The sequence below is a fragment of the Montipora foliosa genome, chromosome 9, assembly GCF_036669935.1.
Source record: "Montipora foliosa isolate CH-2021 chromosome 9, ASM3666993v2, whole genome shotgun sequence".
In the NCBI taxonomy this organism is placed as follows: Eukaryota; Metazoa; Cnidaria; class Anthozoa; order Scleractinia; family Acroporidae; genus Montipora; species Montipora foliosa.
The window spans coordinates 40,336,057-40,356,849 of NC_090877.1; the positions used below are offsets into that span (position 1 = coordinate 40,336,057).

The 20,793-nt window shown below is 39.2% G+C and overlaps 1 protein-coding gene across 1 annotated transcript in view; it reads right to left on the reverse strand.

Moving 5' to 3' along the window:
• LOC137971326 (CD151 antigen-like) overlaps positions 1-20,793 on the reverse strand; it is a 47,331-nt gene that overhangs the window by 938 nt on the left and 25,600 nt on the right. Inside the window, exons 6-8 of the mRNA XM_068818152.1 lie at positions 5,284-5,442; positions 2,288-2,371; positions 1-764 (exon numbers count right to left, since the gene is read on the reverse strand). The exon at positions 1-764 is cut by the window's left edge and continues 938 nt beyond it. Of these exons, the coding sequence (XP_068674253.1) occupies positions 705-764; positions 2,288-2,371; positions 5,284-5,442 (303 nt within the window). The 3' untranslated portion in view covers positions 1-704. The remainder of the gene's footprint in view (positions 765-2,287; positions 2,372-5,283; positions 5,443-20,793) is intronic.

Genomic DNA, 20,793 nt, shown 5'->3' on the forward strand with positions numbered 1-20,793 from the left:
GAGTTTTTCAACAGCTCCACTTTTGTACACAAGTGAACTATCTTTACTTAGTGTAACTTCTTTAAATCGAAATAAACTTTGAGCTAGTAAGATACTAAGGAAAAAAGCCCGTCAGACATTAAACTTAAAAAGAATCTTGTGGTCGATTCTGCCAAAGCGATTTGACGTTGCTATGGTGACACACCTTGTTTGCTGCCAAAACTTTGCAATTTTACCAATAGTGCAGGGTTTTCCGCAACTCCAAAATAAACAAATACACAAATAAGCAAGAAATAACTGAAGAAAGCAAAAATATACAGTATTAAATTTATGTCCAACAAAAAGATAATAATGTTAGAACACTGAAAGAGACGAAGAGGAAACTTAACTGAAAAAGGACAGATGCGAAGACTCGTTTTTCGTAGTTTGTGCACTTGAAATGCGCAAATCTTCCAACCTTAAGCCACATTTAACATGAAAAATATCAAATCTTATATAAATAGTGACCTCTAACTTTTTTTTTTTCAACGGAAAATGCCAAGTAACATTTATCACAAGAATAATACACTGAATCTTAAAAAGTAATAACCTATGAATTTGTTAAAACGGGTATAATACATCAGTTTCATTTTTGAGACAAATGCCGCTGCCAATAGCAACTTCCTCGATTAGTATCACAAAAAACAAATATTCCCTCAGTTCTCAAATACAATCCTTGGCAGAAATTATATCTTCTCGTACCCAATGGAACGGTAAAGGCAGATGGCAAATATGATTCCCAGGATCTGCAAGTGAAATCAATCAACGACGCCTTAGTTTAAAGATTTCAAATCCTTCAAATCGGAGGCAATAATGTTTTCACTCATATTTCAAATGCATTTGTTATGTGCCTAGATTTTCACTCAACAAAACGAGCACCTTGACCGGTTGATTTTTGGTCACGTGCCTCTGATCAAATTTAAATGCATCACGAGCGGATGTTTTGCTGCGATTGTTGAGGGAAAAGTCTAAATTTATAACAAAGCAATTAATGTCTGGCCCCTCGGGCAACTCGTTAGTTTTGTTTTCCCTCGAGTCCAACAGGACTCTTGGGAAAACAATTCGAGATTTATTTACGTCGGATACAAACGCTTTTTAAATTTGATTGTAAACATTTCCTGCGCTTCGAAGTCATTTTCTGTCGGAGTGGAGGCTCCCTTTGGGAAATAACACCCGTTGCACGCACCAAGTGACTAGAATACAATCGAAACTGCCTGGCAATTGTTTCATTTCCTTCAATTACGCTGTACGATTATAGGTTTGCAGCTAATCTCTCGAGAAACGAATGGCAATGGTGTAAGGTACAAATGCAAGTGGACGAACAAAAGGGGATAATAAAAAATCTATATATTGCTTTCGTCCAGCAACACGAGGATGAATTAGGAAGCTTCTCCAGCCAATAGGGAGTTTAAGCAACGACGACGGCTACGGTAACCACAACGCCACAAAACAAAAATGTCATTGGTTGAAAGATGGAAAAATAGTCGTGCTGCACGCACGACGCATTTTAGTACATTTCTTTGACTTACAATGTGAAATGACCAAATTTTCGGTTTCGGGGACAACGCGAGCATAAAGCCATGAACAGTCCATTTTTTTACCTTTCCTTTAAAAGCACTCGGACGAACATCGTTATCTGATATTTCGCCCCTTTTCATAACGAGAAAAAGATAGACTAATCGCGAAGTTCTATTATATTTTGGAGTGACGTTTTCGTCGACGTTTCCGTTGTCCTTGTCCCTACTGGGGACTTTAAGATCTACAACGCGGTCGTCGATGACAACGCCACAAAGGAAGAATATCATTGGTTCAATAATTGTGCTGCGAGTGGGCGCATGCACTTGAAACCATTTTTTTTGCGGTGCTCTTCACAACAACGACGTGAAATCACATTCTTGTTTTCACAAAAACGCGAGCTTACAGATGCGAATCCCTCATTCTCTTTTTTTACTCGGATATCGCTCGTACCGTTTTATTTTTAGGATACTTCGTCCACATTGTACGACGTGAACGAGATGGAATAATCGTAAAAGACTGTTAAGGATCTAAAAGATGAGAACAAGTTTGGAAGTAATTTCGGGAACAAGGGAACACAAGCATATTTTAAAAGATAACAGGGGAACAAGTGTCTTCAATCCCCCCCCCCCCCCCCCAAACCGTTTGAGGACCTCTTTCATACATCGTCACCGGCTCCCTTCAAATGATTGGCTTTATTATGAAACAAATCACTGGAATAAAAATGAAGATTTTGTGATGAGGTAACCCTTACCTGTAAGATGGCAATTCCAACACCTATTCCACCTATCACAGCCATTTTTCGTTTCGCAAAATCTTGTAGTGCTTGAGAACAACCCTAAAGAAACGCACCGCGGTTGATATGTGTAGAAAATCGTATGAACGAGAGTGCATTTCTGTGATTTATAGCCACGAGTAATGTTTTATGTTTTGAAAGGTTTCAAAATTTCACGAGCTGAACGAGTGGCCATAAATCACTAAATGCACGAGCCAGTTCATACGATTTTTTATTTATTATATACTCGACAAAATCACTCCATCGCTTTGTTTCCATAGCAACTTCCGTATTGCACTCTATAACCTCTTTTTCACTCTATCTATTTATGTGTTATTTATGTGTTAGTACAACAAATGAATTGAGAGTCATAAAATAAATGCAAATTTTCAAAGAAAACAATGGCCGCTTTCTATTCGAGCAGAACTTATAGTTACAAATGTCGAAAATTTCATGTGGCGAATGAAACAGCATTTTTCGGTTGGCCGCTCGAAACCAATCAAATCAACGAGTATTGTTCCAAAATATCAAAAGCGATTACACCCGAGGACGAATAAACCAATGAGTCAGGATTTTCCGGTTGTTCCAGAATTTCGGTAATTGGGGACCACTTTGAGAGGCATACCCAAATTTCCTTCCATTCGATGCCTTGCCTTGAATTTTTTGTCGAATGGAAAGCGCCCAATGATTCGTGTGACCTGTGGACATGTTGCTAAGGTGACACATGACCTTAACAATGAATGCATCTTGTTAACTGGGCAATAAGTTGTACCATAGCATAGTCGTTAGGTCAAACAGTATTGTAGACTCAATCCTTCTCATACGACAGCGTTTTATAATGGTTAAACTGTTTTGAGCCACCTTAAATAAAAGACGCACTATAAAAGAGGTCTCTTCAGGCTCTGTTTTTGTGCGAATTCGTTCAAGCACGACTGATGATCCAAGATGGCGACCACAACAAACATCAATACACAGACTGGACCGCTAAAAGATATTTTCCAGGGCGAAAAAAATTACTGGGGATATAACATATTACGGATACATTGTCGTTATGGCCTTTTTTCATTGCACAAATTGTCACAGAGCTCTTTATGCGTCCACAGTTGATTGGCGAATCGCCCGCACGTGCCTTAGGTTTACCATGCACGCCTCTGTGGGTTTTTATCGAGTTGATTTCGTTTTGTTTGTCTTTTTACGGCTGTCGCGAGAGATAAATCTGTGTCAAGAAACGATTCGTTTTTTTGTTTAATATATTCTTAAACATCCAATTTTCTTTGGAAGGTGGGCAAGGTTTAGACACCTCCTTTTTCTCTGGTTCGCCAAATTATAAGCCCATTCAGGCGCCTTGTAGTTGATTGAAAGGAAAGTAGATCGGTCAGTCATGGAGAAGTGCCATGTGTTTTATGTTTGTCGTTTCTGCAGAAACGATACACCTTATTCCAAAATGGCTGTCTTGTTTGCTTGTAAATTAGCCCTTTTTGCATTGTTCTTAAAAGCAAAGTTTAAAAGAATATTTAATCTTGAACGTGACAACAAGGGCTAATTTGCAAGTGAACTAAAGAATAATAAAACTGGTGGTCATTTTGGAATAAGGTGCATAAAGTTCGCTCAAAAGAAAAAATATCGTTTTGGTGCAAAGGTTTTTCTCGCGGGGAGAGAAAATAGTAGCTAAAAACAAAGCCGTAAGAAGTCAAGCAAAACAAAATTGACGAGATAAAAAAACAGACATCGGTCGGCGAGGTATGAGGGATATTAAGATCATTTAATGTGCCCCTGTGACCAAAAAAATCAATCTTATTTTTCTTTGGATTTCAAAACTGTGTTAACTAAACACTCAGCGACCAAAGTTTTAAGTTTTTATTTCAAAAAGACAACTGTTTATTTTAGCTGCAATTTTCCTATTTAAGGTAATTCCCTTGAAATTGTTCTATCAAACTTTTTTGGAAACTTGGCATAATTAACATTCATGATATGAACATTAAAAAAATGCAATAAAAAAATGGGGTCACCGTGATTGTTTACGCGTCAGCAAGCTTAAAATGGGGTATTTTTACGCGTTAAAAATTCGAATCACCTTCATACAGAATTAAGTCTTGGTTACTTCAAAGACACAAAATTTTATTTTGAAAATAAAGCTTCTTTTATTTACATAAGCAGTAATGCTTCATTTACGCCGACTTTGATTCCCTGGTTGTGGGAATAGTGCACTTTTTGGGACAGTTCCGTGGTTAGCTTGAAGTCCTCGCCTTGGGTAAAATACACCCAGTACGGAACTGTTTTCCAAAAAAAATTAATGTTCTACTATCAAACTTTTTTTCTTCTTCAAATATGTTCTTTATTAGACTTCTTAGCAAATACGTGAAAAAAAAATCGGGGGTCACCGTGCTCGTTTGAGAAAAAAGGAGCATTTATTTCGTTATCGGGTTTAGTTTGAGCGAAATCTCTTACGTTTTGTATGCGTACGTGCTCATGTGCGCGCGCTAATGACGCGAAAATCGTGCGCAGTAGGGATGCGCAATGCAATACTAAGGAATTGCCTTAATGGTTCGCCATTACTAACTTTAAGATCTTGGGAGAGCTGGATCGAGGCAAAAATGATGTCAATGGCAGCACGGGAGTTTTGGGCTTTCAGACTTTTAAACTCGCGTTTTCCATATATAATAACCTGCATTCACAGGGTGAAATTTTAAGCTAGTGAGCCTTTGATGTCAGTTTCCCTGGGTCCAACCCTCTGAGGTCCAATCGGTCAGTTTTGAACGTGAGTAATACCGGACAGTGAAATCCAAAACCAAAACTTACACACAGTAAACGGCCTTTGGATAAATTCAAAGCTCAAAATTTTTCCAGTCAGATGTTGAGCAAACACACTTTCAAAATCTGAAGGAAAAAACGAAGTGATTTTTTTTTTAATCACAGGGGTACTTTAAGCAAGCGCGCAATTTCTTTCGACACCGAGTTGAAAACTCTTTGCCCACCTCTTGGAAAATGGCGTCTTTGTTTCCTTTCGCACTGCAATTCAGTCCCTTCGTCTTACAGCAGGATTCGGGAACCTCTTCCTTTTCCTGTTTTCCTGTTGACCTGTACCAGTTCGACTTTTGCCAGTCTTGAGGACTCGTTACTCCACAACATTTTAACTGTCAAAAAAAGCAAATTAAAAAATCTTCACTTTCTCAAATCTTGTTTACCCCAACTATTTTGCATAATCATTGTTTTCGATTTCTCTTGGGACATCTTTTGAGAAATCGAATACAATGCCTATGCAAATTTTTTCGTGTAGTAGGACTTTTCACAGGTTCTTACATGAAAGGTAATTCGTACCTTTTGACCAGTTAGGACCGGTTTTTGATTAACAAATGGTAAACGGCTCAGCGTTCACTATTGAGTTATGGTGCACGCGGGAGGTTGCTAAGCACGAGAGAAGCGTAAGAGTTGCTCGAGGCGATCGGGATTCTTGTGAAAAACCATGCGTGCTACAATCGAGGAGCTTCAAGGATTAATTGCCGGTCTTAGCGAAGTTGTCAAAGGCTTAACAACTAATCCAAACATAGTCACACACCAAGTTGGCGCCAATACTGCCTCCGCAGCTACAATTGCACAACAACCAAGCCAAGCAGAGCCTGATCATGTACCTCAGAATCCAAATTTGAAGCCGCAACGTTCAGCTCTAGTGGCCTTACCAAATCGATTTACCACACAGCAGGGATCACCTCGACAGCGACACAATTCCTGTTGGACATGTGGTAGCGGAAATCACATTTTACACGACTGCCCAAAGCCAACCAACCAGAAAACTCCAGAAGTTTGTCGAAATTTCAACAAGTTCATCTCTGCTCACTGTGAATCAGCCAACGATAAGTGTCCTGCGGGAAGAGTACACAAATGCTTCAAATGTAACCAATGGGGTTGCAAAGCTGTTCGTTATAAAGAGTCAACCTGAATGACATGCTGGGGCAGGGATGTCGAAAGTGTATGCTACAGTCTCGGTCACAAATGTTGTAACACAGACGGCAATTTGCCCCCTCTCCCCCTTCAATGTTGATGTTTATGGGTTGGAGTGCAAAAACCAACCGGTAAATGCAACATTGATTGGAGGGAGGAGGAGGGGTACGTTATTAACAGCCTTGATGCGCTTCACTTGCTGTTCAAGCGAAGTGTTACAACTATTTATGACCGAGATTGTCTGGGTGTTGAATGACGCAATTCAGATAACAAAAAGCGCCATAACCAATGTATTCTGTAACGTTCGCTTTCATGGGACTTTCGTTATGAAAATATGTCGAAGCATGTTTAGCTACTTATAAAATTGATAGAAAGAGTTGACTTGTTGCTAAAAGGGAAAGATATCTTGTAGATTTACGAGCGAAAAGCTGCACAAGCGTAATGGCCTTTAATTGAACCCTGTTTCGATATTAAACGTCACACGGCCAAGAGCTTTTTACTGACGCCACGTTAAATTGAAGGACTTTTCCATAGTAAAGTTGCTGAATTTTGTGATATTTCAACAGCAACGGTTGAAAGAATTTCCAAAAGAAATAGGAACACTCCCGCGTGTTTAAAAAATTCGTCAAAAAGAGGGCGTAAGTTCAAGCTACTGTAAGTAACACACTGAGAAGGCACCTCATTTGCGGTCTCAGGTTCCTGCGAAAAAGAGACGGGACTTTTACCTGTAAAAGAATAGACACTGTGCATAATGACCCGAACGAGGGGTGGTGGTACCAAGTATTATTTATTACCTTAACTCGTTTTCAGCTCCATAGCGTACAACAGTAAATGTTCTCCTTTTGGTGTGTAAACACATTCTTACACCGGTGGAGTAGGTAGAAAAAAGGTTGTTGGTTTCATCGTAAGGTTGCAAGTACTATTTTCAACGATTTGTCTTCTATTTTTTACTTAACAATCAATTGTCTTGTTGTTTTGCCTTTTAATAGGTATTGAATTATAGCTCTGCAAAGAAAAACTTATATTTAATGGTATATTTCCTTAGATGAAGGACTCCACCCATTGATTTGTAGAAAATTACTTTTGTGCAAACAATGAACATCACCATTGGGATCACGGTACACCGTCACCGTTTCTTCCAAAATTATTCACGCTCCCTTTAAATCGGTCTTCTTTGCCTAATTGTTTACTAGAAAATAAGCACTAGAACACAACTTAACAATAGCGAGATGTTCAAGCTATTGGCCTTTTTTTTCTTCAAAATCTCAACGGTACACCATGGTGATCCGTTGTCAGTAAATTAATTACAGTCTACTGAAATTATTTAGCAATGAACGGATCACCATGGTGTACCGTTGCAAATAAGCCTAAGAAATGCGCTGTCGTGATTTCTACTAATTGTGCTTACACATAGTGATTACTACTAGTTTAGAACGATTAAACTTCCTAGTTTTTTCAAAACACAACGCCAAAATTAAGATGAAAATGATGGTGATCCGTCAACGGTACACCAAAATCCCGTGTAACCAAAATAGGAACAGAGTTTAGGACTGGGGATAGACTAGTTCAGGAAAACAACACTCAAACGAACTTGCATCATTCCAGTCTCTTTCATCCAGACAAAGGAAAGCTCCCCCTCAGCGGTACAGAAGATAGGAGGGAGTGTCATAGGCGTATCTCCTTTAAACTGAAAACCCGCATATGTAAATGGCCTTGGGTGCTCGCAGCTGAACCTAATGGCCTTCCAATAGTAACACCAAACCATGCCATAAGACGATATTTGCTGTTCATCTGAAGTAATTTAGAAATACGACTTCCGCCGCTGTTGTACCTACCCTGCGAAGGTTGTACTTGCCGGGTTGCAAAATGAGCTATACATATATGTAAGAAGACTTAAAAGAAACGTTGTACCTCAATTCGGTGGCCCTTTCAAATGCAAGATGCGGTATTTTTCTCTTCTTTTTTTCAATTAGATTTGGACTAATCGGTTATAAAATACGCGACTCGCGCTTGACGGGAATTCAATGTTCCAAGTGGCACAGCCCTTTCGCCTACCGCACCAACTGCGCCGACTAACGCAGTCTTCCTTTATTATTTTAACTGGTAGCCTTATTTATCAGTAGTTATCAGGATATACAACTTGCCTTTGGAACCTTTTGAAACCTTCCTTTACAGCTAATGGCCTACTTTCACTTTGTGGTGATTCTTTTCTGATGAACACATCAGTCTCTCAAAATATCACTAGTGTCGATTTTCTTTAATTGCTTGTGCAAACAAATACAAAAACACAGCAGAAAACACGGAAAATCTGTATATCACCAAACGAGTCTACATACTTTATAGTTTACTACAAAACCGTTAATACTATCGCCAAAATTCTATTTAGCGGCAACTAACATTGCTCACAAGCCTACCACGATAACTTCAGCAATCGTCACATCACTTACGGCGCTGAAAACAATTATTCCTAATAAATACAGTCTCGGTCACAAATGTTGTAACACAGACGGCAATTTGCCCCCTCTCCCCCTTCAATGTTGATGTTTATGGGTTGGAGTGCAAAAACCAACCGGTAAATGCAACATTGATTGGAGGGAGGAGGAGGGGTACGTTATTAACAGCCTTGATGCGCTTCACTTGCTGTTCAAGCGAAGTGTTACAACTATTTATGACCGAGATTGTCTGGGTGTTGAATGACGCAATTCAGATAACAAAAAGCGCCATAACCAATGTATTCTGTAACGTTCGCTTTCATGGGACTTTCGTTATGAAAATATGTCGAAGCATGTTTAGCTACTTATAAAATTGATAGAAAGAGTTGACTTGTTGCTAAAAGGGAAAGATATCTTGTAGATTTACGAGCGAAAAGCTGCACAAGCGTAATGGCCTTTAATTGAACCCTGTTTCGATATTAAACGTCACACGGCCAAGAGCTTTTTACTGACGCCACGTTAAATTGAAGGACTTTTCCATAGTAAAGTTGCTGAATTTTGTGATATTTCAACAGCAACGGTTGAAAGAATTTCCAAAAGAAATAGGAACACTCCCGCGTGTTTAAAAAATTCGTCAAAAAGAGGGCGTAAGTTCAAGCTACTGTAAGTAACACACTGAGAAGGCACCTCATTTGCGGTCTCAGGTTCCTGCGAAAAAGAGACGGGACTTTTACCTGTAAAAGAATAGACACTGTGCATAATGACCCGAACGAGGGGTGGTGGTACCAAGTATTATTTATTACCTTAACTCGTTTTCAGCTCCATAGCGTACAACAGTAAATGTTCTCCTTTTGGTGTGTAAACACATTCTTACACCGGTGGAGTAGGTAGAAAAAAGGTTGTTGGTTTCATCGTAAGGTTGCAAGTACTATTTTCAACGATTTGTCTTCTATTTTTTACTTAACAATCAATTGTCTTGTTGTTTTGCCTTTTAATAGGTATTGAATTATAGCTCTGCAAAGAAAAACTTATATTTAATGGTATATTTCCTTAGATGAAGGACTCCACCCATTGATTTGTAGAAAATTACTTTTGTGCAAACAATGAACATCACCATTGGGATCACGGTACACCGTCACCGTTTCTTCCAAAATTATTCACGCTCCCTTTAAATCGGTCTTCTTTGCCTAATTGTTTACTAGAAAATAAGCACTAGAACACAACTTAACAATAGCGAGATGTTCAAGCTATTGGCCTTTTTTTCTTCAAAATCTCAACGGTACACCATGGTGATCCGTTGTCAGTAAATTAATTACAGTCTACTGAAATTATTTAGCAATGAACGGATCACCATGGTGTACCGTTGCAAATAAGCCTAAGAAATGCGCTGTCGTGATTTCTACTAATTGTGCTTACACATAGTGATTACTACTAGTTTAGAACGATTAAACTTCCTAGTTTTTTCAAAACACAACGCCAAAATTAAGATGAAAATGATGGTGATCCGTCAACGGTACACCAAAATCCCGTGTAACCAAAATAGGAACAGAGTTTAGGACTGGGGATAGACTAGTTCAGGAAAACAACACTCAAACGAACTTGCATCATTCCAGTCTCTTTCATCCAGACAAAGGAAAGCTCCCCCTCAGCGGTACAGAAGATAGGAGGGAGTGTCATAGGCGTATCTCCTTTAAACTGAAAACCCGCATATGTAAATGGCCTTGGGTGCTCGCAGCTGAACCTAATGGCCTTCCAATAGTAACACCAAACCATGCCATAAGACGATATTTGCTGTTCATCTGAAGTAATTTAGAAATACGACTTCCGCCGCTGTTGTACCTACCCTGCGAAGGTTGTACTTGCCGGGTTGCAAAATGAGCTATACATATATGTAAGAAGACTTAAAAGAAACGTTGTACCTCAATTCGGTGGCCCTTTCAAATGCAAGATGCGGTATTTTTCTCTTCTTTTTTTCAATTAGATTTGGACTAATCGGTTATAAAATACGCGACTCGCGCTTGACGGGAATTCAATGTTCCAAGTGGCACAGCCCTTTCGCCTACCGCACCAACTGCGCCGACTAACGCAGTCTTCCTTTATTATTTTAACTGGTAGCCTTATTTATCAGTAGTTATCAGGATATACAACTTGCCTTTGGAACCTTTTGAAACCTTCCTTTACAGCTAATGGCCTACTTTCACTTTGTGGTGATTCTTTTCTGATGAACACATCAGTCTCTCAAAATATCACTAGTGTCGATTTTCTTTAATTGCTTGTGCAAACAAATACAAAAACACAGCAGAAAACACGGAAAATCTGTATATCACCAAACGAGTCTACATACTTTATAGTTTACTACAAAACCGTTAATACTATCGCCAAAATTCTATTTAGCGGCAACTAACATTGCTCACAAGCCTACCACGATAACTTCAGCAATCGTCACATCACTTACGGCGCTGAAAACAATTATTCCTAATAAATACAGTCTCGGTCACAAATGTTGTAACACAGACGGCAATTTGCCCCCTCTCCCCCTTCAATGTTGATGTTTATGGGTTGGAGTGCAAAAACCAACCGGTAAATGCAACATTGATTGGAGGGAGGAGGAGGGGTACGTTATTAACAGCCTTGATGCGCTTCACTTGCTGTTCAAGCGAAGTGTTACAACTATTTATGACCGAGATTGTCTGGGTGTTGAATGACGCAATTCAGATAACAAAAAGCGCCATAACCAATGTATTCTGTAACGTTCGCTTTCATGGGACTTTCGTTATGAAAATATGTCGAAGCATGTTTAGCTACTTATAAAATTGATAGAAAGAGTTGACTTGTTGCTAAAAGGGAAAGATATCTTGTAGATTTACGAGCGAAAAGCTGCACAAGCGTAATGGCCTTTAATTGAACCCTGTTTCGATATTAAACGTCACACGGCCAAGAGCTTTTTACTGACGCCACGTTAAATTGAAGGACTTTTCCATAGTAAAGTTGCTGAATTTTGTGATATTTCAACAGCAACGGTTGAAAGAATTTCCAAAAGAAATAGGAACACTCCCGCGTGTTTAAAAAATTCGTCAAAAAGAGGGCGTAAGTTCAAGCTACTGTAAGTAACACACTGAGAAGGCACCTCATTTGCGGTCTCAGGTTCCTGCGAAAAAGAGACGGGACTTTTACCTGTAAAAGAATAGACACTGTGCATAATGACCCGAACGAGGGGTGGTGGTACCAAGTATTATTTATTACCTTAACTCGTTTTCAGCTCCATAGCGTACAACAGTAAATGTTTTCCTTTTGGTGTGTAAACACATTCTTACACCGGTGGAGTAGGTAGAAAAAAGGTTGTTGGTTTCATCGTAAGGTTGCAAGTACTATTTTCAACGATTTGTCTTCTATTTTTTACTTAACAATCAATTGTCTTGTTGTTTTGCCTTTTAATAGGTATTGAATTATAGCTCTGCAAAGAAAAACTTATATTTAATGGTATATTTCCTTAGATGAAGGACTCCACCCATTGATTTGTAGAAAATTACTTTTGTGCAAACAATGAACATCACCATTGGGATCACGGTACACCGTCACCGTTTCTTCCAAAATTATTCACGCTCCCTTTAAATCGGTCTTCTTTGCCTAATTGTTTACTAGAAAATAAGCACTAGAACACAACTTAACAATAGCGAGATGTTCAAGCTATTGGCCTTTTTTTTCTTCAAAATCTCAACGGTACACCATGGTGATCCGTTGTCAGTAAATTAATTACAGTCTACTGAAATTATTTAGCAATGAACGGATCACCATGGTGTACCGTTGCAAATAAGCCTAAGAAATGCGCTGTCGTGATTTCTACTAATTGTGCTTACACATAGTGATTACTACTAGTTTAGAACGATTAAACTTCCTAGTTTTTTCAAAACACAACGCCAAAATTAAGATGAAAATGATGGTGATCCGTCAACGGTACACCAAAATCCCGTGTAACCAAAATAGGAACAGAGTTTAGGACTGGGGATAGACTAGTTCAGGAAAACAACACTCAAACGAACTTGCATCATTCCAGTCTCTTTCATCCAGACAAAGGAAAGCTCCCCCTCAGCGGTACAGAAGATAGGAGGGAGTGTCATAGGCGTATCTCCTTTAAACTGAAAACCCGCATATGTAAATGGCCTTGGGTGCTCGCAGCTGAACCTAATGGCCTTCCAATAGTAACACCAAACCATGCCATAAGACGATATTTGCTGTTCATCTGAAGTAATTTAGAAATACGACTTCCGCCGCTGTTGTACCTACCCTGCGAAGGTTGTACTTGCCGGGTTGCAAAATGAGCTATACATATATGTAAGAAGACTTAAAAGAAACGTTGTACCTCAATTCGGTGGCCCTTTCAAATGCAAGATGCGGTATTTTCTCTTCTTTTTTTCAATTAGATTTGGACTAATCGGTTATAAAATACGCGACTCGCGCTTGACGGGAATTCAATGTTCCAAGTGGCACAGCCCTTTCGCCTACCGCACCAACTGCGCCGACTAACGCAGTCTTCCTTTATTATTTTAACTGGTAGCCTTATTTATCAGTAGTTATCAGGATATACAACTTGCCTTTGGAACCTTTTGAAACCTTCCTTTACAGCTAATGGCCTACTTTCACTTTGTGGTGATTCTTTTCTGATGAACACATCAGTCTCTCAAAATATCACTAGTGTCGATTTTCTTTAATTGCTTGTGCAAACAAATACAAAAACACAGCAGAAAACACGGAAAATCTGTATATCACCAAACGAGTCTACATACTTTATAGTTTACTACAAAACCGTTAATACTATCGCCAAAATTCTATTTAGCGGCAACTAACATTGCTCACAAGCCTACCACGATAACTTCAGCAATCGTCACATCACTTACGGCGCTGAAAACAATTATTCCTAATAAATACAGTCTCGGTCACAAATGTTGTAACACAGACGGCAATTTGCCCCCTCTCCCCCTTCAATGTTGATGTTTATGGGTTGGAGTGCAAAAACCAACCGGTAAATGCAACATTGATTGGAGGGAGGAGGAGGGGTACGTTATTAACAGCCTTGATGCGCTTCACTTGCTGTTCAAGCGAAGTGTTACAACTATTTATGACCGAGATTGTCTGGGTGTTGAATGACGCAATTCAGATAACAAAAAGCGCCATAACCAATGTATTCTGTAACGTTCGCTTTCATGGGACTTTCGTTATGAAAATATGTCGAAGCATGTTTAGCTACTTATAAAATTGATAGAAAGAGTTGACTTGTTGCTAAAAGGGAAAGATATCTTGTAGATTTACGAGCGAAAAGCTGCACAAGCGTAATGGCCTTTAATTGAACCCTGTTTCGATATTAAACGTCACACGGCCAAGAGCTTTTTACTGACGCCACGTTAAATTGAAGGACTTTTCCATAGTAAAGTTGCTGAATTTTGTGATATTTCAACAGCAACGGTTGAAAGAATTTCCAAAAGAAATAGGAACACTCCCGCGTGTTTAAAAAATTCGTCAAAAAGAGGGCGTAAGTTCAAGCTACTGTAAGTAACACACTGAGAAGGCACCTCATTTGCGGTCTCAGGTTCCTGCGAAAAAGAGACGGGACTTTTACCTGTAAAAGAATAGACACTGTGCATAATGACCCGAACGAGGGGTGGTGGTACCAAGTATTATTTATTACCTTAACTCGTTTTCAGCTCCATAGCGTACAACAGTAAATGTTTTCCTTTTGGTGTGTAAACACATTCTTACACCGGTGGAGTAGGTAGAAAAAAGGTTGTTGGTTTCATCGTAAGGTTGCAAGTACTATTTTCAACGATTTGTCTTCTATTTTTTACTTAACAATCAATTGTCTTGTTGTTTTGCCTTTTAATAGGTATTGAATTATAGCTCTGCAAAGAAAAACTTATATTTAATGGTATATTTCCTTAGATGAAGGACTCCACCCATTGATTTGTAGAAAATTACTTTTGTGCAAACAATGAACATCACCATTGGGATCACGGTACACCGTCACCGTTTCTTCCAAAATTATTCACGCTCCCTTTAAATCGGTCTTCTTTGCCTAATTGTTTACTAGAAAATAAGCACTAGAACACAACTTAACAATAGCGAGATGTTCAAGCTATTGGCCTTTTTTTTCTTCAAAATCTCAACGGTACACCATGGTGATCCGTTGTCAGTAAATTAATTACAGTCTACTGAAATTATTTAGCAATGAACGGATCACCATGGTGTACCGTTGCAAATAAGCCTAAGAAATGCGCTGTCGTGATTTCTACTAATTGTGCTTACACATAGTGATTACTACTAGTTTAGAACGATTAAACTTCCTAGTTTTTTCAAAACACAACGCCAAAATTAAGATGAAAATGATGGTGATCCGTCAACGGTACACCAAAATCCCGTGTAACCAAAATAGGAACAGAGTTTAGGACTGGGGATAGACTAGTTCAGGAAAACAACACTCAAACGAACTTGCATCATTCCAGTCTCTTTCATCCAGACAAAGGAAAGCTCCCCCTCAGCGGTACAGAAGATAGGAGGGAGTGTCATAGGCGTATCTCCTTTAAACTGAAAACCCGCATATGTAAATGGCCTTGGGTGCTCGCAGCTGAACCTAATGGCCTTCCAATAGTAACACCAAACCATGCCATAAGACGATATTTGCTGTTCATCTGAAGTAATTTAGAAATACGACTTCCGCCGCTGTTGTACCTACCCTGCGAAGGTTGTACTTGCCGGGTTGCAAAATGAGCTATACATATATGTAAGAAGACTTAAAAGAAACGTTGTACCTCAATTCGGTGGCCCTTTCAAATGCAAGATGCGGTATTTTTCTCTTCTTTTTTCAATTAGATTTGGACTAATCGGTTATAAAATACGCGACTCGCGCTTGACGGGAATTCAATGTTCCAAGTGGCACAGCCCTTTCGCCTACCGCACCAACTGCGCCGACTAACGCAGTCTTCCTTTATTATTTTAACTGGTAGCCTTATTTATCAGTAGTTATCAGGATATACAACTTGCCTTTGGAACCTTTTGAAACCTTCCTTTACAGCTAATGGCCTACTTTCACTTTGTGGTGATTCTTTTCTGATGAACACATCAGTCTCTCAAAATATCACTAGTGTCGATTTTCTTTAATTGCTTGTGCAAACAAATACAAAAACACAGCAGAAAACACGGAAAATCTGTATATCACCAAACGAGTCTACATACTTTATAGTTTACTACAAAACCGTTAATACTATCGCCAAAATTCTATTTAGCGGCAACTAACATTGCTCACAAGCCTACCACGATAACTTCAGCAATCGTCACATCACTTACGGCGCTGAAAACAATTATTCCTAATAAATACAGTCTCGGTCACAAATGTTGTAACACAGACGGCAATTTGCCCCCTCTCCCCCTTCAATGTTGATGTTTATGGGTTGGAGTGCAAAAACCAACCGGTAAATGCAACATTGATTGGAGGGAGGAGGAGGGGTACGTTATTAACAGCCTTGATGCGCTTCACTTGCTGTTCAAGCGAAGTGTTACAACTATTTATGACCGAGATTGCAGTCTCGGTCACAAATGTTGTAACACAGACGGCAATTTGCCCCCTCTCCCCCTTCAATGTTGATGTTTATGGGTTGGAGTGCAAAAACCAACCGGTAAATGCAACATTGATTGGAGGGAGGAGGAGGGGTACGTTATTAACAGCCTTGATGCGCTTCACTTGCTGTTCAAGCGAAGTGTTACAACTATTTATGACCGAGATTGTCTGGGTGTTGAATGACGCAATTCAGATAACAAAAAGCGCCATAACCAATGTATTCTGTAACGTTCGCTTTCATGGGACTTTCGTTATGAAAATATGTCGAAGCATGTTTAGCTACTTATAAAATTGATAGAAAGAGTTGACTTGTTGCTAAAAGGGAAAGATATCTTGTAGATTTACGAGCGAAAAGCTGCACAAGCGTAATGGCCTTTAATTGAACCCTGTTTCGATATTAAACGTCACACGGCCAAGAGCTTTTTACTGACGCCACGTTAAATTGAAGGACTTTTCCATAGTAAAGTTGCTGAATTTTGTGATATTTCAACAGCAACGGTTGAAAGAATTTCCAAAAGAAATAGGAACACTCCCGCGTGTTTAAAAAATTCGTCAAAAAGAGGGCGTAAGTTCAAGCTACTGTAAGTAACACACTGAGAAGGCACCTCATTTGCGGTCTCAGGTTCCTGCGAAAAAGAGACGGGACTTTTACCTGTAAAAGAATAGACACTGTGCATAATGACCCGAACGAGGGGTGGTGGTACCAAGTATTATTTATTACCTTAACTCGTTTTCAGCTCCATAGCGTACAACAGTAAATGTTTTCCTTTTGGTGTGTAAACACATTCTTACACCGGTGGAGTAGGTAGAAAAAAGGTTGTTGGTTTCATCGTAAGGTTGCAAGTACTATTTTCAACGATTTGTCTTCTATTTTTTACTTAACAATCAATTGTCTTGTTGTTTTGCCTTTTAATAGGTATTGAATTATAGCTCTGCAAAGAAAAACTTATATTTAATGGTATATTTCCTTAGATGAAGGACTCCACCCATTGATTTGTAGAAAATTACTTTTGTGCAAACAATGAACATCACCATTGGGATCACGGTACACCGTCACCGTTTCTTCCAAAATTATTCACGCTCCCTTTAAATCGGTCTTCTTTGCCTAATTGTTTACTAGAAAATAAGCACTAGAACACAACTTAACAATAGCGAGATGTTCAAGCTATTGGCCTTTTTTTTCTTCAAAATCTCAACGGTACACCATGGTGATCCGTTGTCAGTAAATTAATTACAGTCTACTGAAATTATTTAGCAATGAACGGATCACCATGGTGTACCGTTGCAAATAAGCCTAAGAAATGCGCTGTCGTGATTTCTACTAATTGTGCTTACACATAGTGATTACTACTAGTTTAGAACGATTAAACTTCCTAGTTTTTTCAAAACACAACGCCAAAATTAAGATGAAAATGATGGTGATCCGTCAACGGTACACCAAAATCCCGTGTAACCAAAATAGGAACAGAGTTTAGGACTGGGGATAGACTAGTTCAGGAAAACAACACTCAAACGAACTTGCATCATTCCAGTCTCTTTCATCCAGACAAAGGAAAGCTCCCCCTCAGCGGTACAGAAGATAGGAGGGAGTGTCATAGGCGTATCTCCTTTAAACTGAAAACCCGCATATGTAAATGGCCTTGGGTGCTCGCAGCTGAACCTAATGGCCTTCCAATAGTAACACCAAACCATGCCATAAGACGATATTTGCTGTTCATCTGAAGTAATTTAGAAATACGACTTCCGCCGCTGTTGTACCTACCCTGCGAAGGTTGTACTTGCCGGGTTGCAAAATGAGCTATACATATATGTAAGAAGACTTAAAAGAAACGTTGTACCTCAATTCGGTGGCCCTTTCAAATGCAAGATGCGGTATTTTTCTCTTCTTTTTTTCAATTAGATTTGGACTAATCGGTTATAAAATACGCGACTCGCGCTTGACGGGAATTCAATGTTCCAAGTGGCACAGCCCTTTCGCCTACCGCACCAACTGCGCCGACTAACGCAGTCTTCCTTTATTATTTTAACTGGTAGCCTTATTTATCAGTAGTTATCAGGATATACAACTTGCCTTTGGAACCTTTTGAAACCTTCCTTTACAGCTAATGGCCTACTTTCACTTTGTGGTGATTCTTTTCTGATGAACACATCAGTCTCTCAAAATATCACTAGTGTCGATTTTCTTTAATTGCTTGTGCAAACAAATACAAAAACACAGCAGAAAACACGGAAAATCTGTATATCACCAAACGAGTCTACATACTTTATAGTTTACTACAAAACCGTTAATACTATCGCCAAAATTCTATTTAGCGGCAACTAACATTGCTCACAAGCCTACCACGATAACTTCAGCAATCGTCACATCACTTACGGCGCTGAAAACAATTATTCCTAATAAATACAGTCTCGGTCACAAATGTTGTAACACAGACGGCAATTTGCCCCCTCTCCCCCTTCAATGTTGATGTTTATGGGTTGGAGTGCAAAAACCAACGGTAAATGCAACATTGATTGGAGGGAGGAGGAGGGTACGTTATAACAGCCTTGATGCGCTTCACTTGCTGTTCAAGCGAAGTGTTACAACTATTTATGACCGAGATTTGTGGAGTGCAAAAACCACCGGTAAATGCAACATTGATTGGAGGGAGGAGGAGGGGTACGTTATTAACAGCCTTGATGCGCTTCACTTGCTGTTCAAGCGAAGTGTTACAACTATTTATGACCGAGATTGTCTGGGTGTTGAATGACGCAATTCAGATAACAAAAAGCGCCATAACCAATGTATTCTGTAACGTTCGCTTTCATGGGACTTTCGTTATGAAAATATGTCGAAGCATGTTTAGCTACTTATAAAATTGATAGAAAGAGTTGACTTGTTGCTAAAAGGGAAAGATATCTTGTAGATTTACGAGCGAAAAGCTGCACAAGCGTAATGGCCTTTAATTGAACCCTGTTTCGATATTAAACGTCACACGGCCAAGAGCTTTTTACTGACGCCACGTTAAATTGAAGGACTTTTCCATAGTAAAGTTGCTGAATTTTGTGATATTTCAACAGCAACGGTTGAAAGAATTTCCAAAAGAAATAGGAACACTCCCGCGTGTTTAAAAAATTCGTCAAAAAGAGGGCGTAAGTTCAAGCTACTGTAAGTAACACACTGAGAAGGCACCTCATTTGCGGTCTCAGGTTCCTGCGAAAAAGAGACGGGACTTTTACCTGTAAAAGAATAGACACTGTGCATAATGACCCGAACGAGGGGTGGTGGTACCAAGTATTATTTATTACCTTAACTCGTTTTCAGCTCCATAGCGTACAACAGTAAATGTTTTCCTTTTGGTGTGTAAACACATTCTTACACCGGTGGAGTAGGTAGAAAAAAGGTTGTTGGTTTCATCGTAAGGTTGCAAGTACTATTTTCAACGATTTGTCTTCTATTTTTTACTTAACAATCAATTGTCTTGTTGTTTTGCCTTTTAATAGGTATTGAATTATAGCTCTGCAAAGAAAAACTTATATTTAATGGTATATTTCCTTAGATGAAGGACTCCACCCATTGATTTGTAGAAAATTACTTTTGTGCAAACAATGAACATCACCATTGGGATCACGGTACACCGTCACCGTTTCTTCCAAAATTATTCACGCTCCCTTTAAATCGGTCTTCTTTGCCTAATTGTTTACTAGAAAATAAGCACTAGAACACAACTTAACAATAGCGAGATGTTCAAGCTATTGGCCTTTTTTTTCTTCAAAATCTCAACGGTACACCATGGTGATCCGTTGTCAGTAAATTAATTACAGTCTACTGAAATTATTTAGCAATGAACGGATCACCATGGTGTACCGTTGCAAATAAGCCTAAGAAATGCGCTGTCGTGATTTCTACTAATTGTGCTTACACATAGTGATTACTACTAGTTTAGAACGATTAAACTTCCTAGTTTTTTCAAAACACAACGCCAAAATTAAGATGAAAATGATGGTGATCCGTCAACGGTACACCAAAATCCCGTGTAACCAAAATAGGAACAGAGTTTAGGACTGGGGATAGACTAGTTCAGGAAAACAACACTCAAACGAACTTGCATCATTCCAGTCTCTTTCATCCAGACAAAGGAAAGCTCCCCCTCAGCGGTACAGAAGATAGGAGGGAGTGTCATAGGCGTATCTCCTTTAAACTGAAAACCCGCATATGTAAATGGCCTTGGGTGCTCGCAGCTGAACCTAATGGCCTTCCAATAGTAACACCAAACCATGCCATAAGACGATATTTGCTGTTCATCTGAAGTAATTTAGAAATACGACTTCCGCCGCTGTTGTACCTACCCTGCGAAGGTTGTACTTGCCGGGTTGCAAAATGAGCTATACATATATGTAAGAAGACTTAAAAGAAACGTTGTACCTCAATTCGGTGGCCCTTTCAAATGCAAGATGCGGTATTTTTCTCTTCTTTTTTTCAATTAGATTTGGACTAATCGGTTATAAAATACGCGACTCGCGCTTGA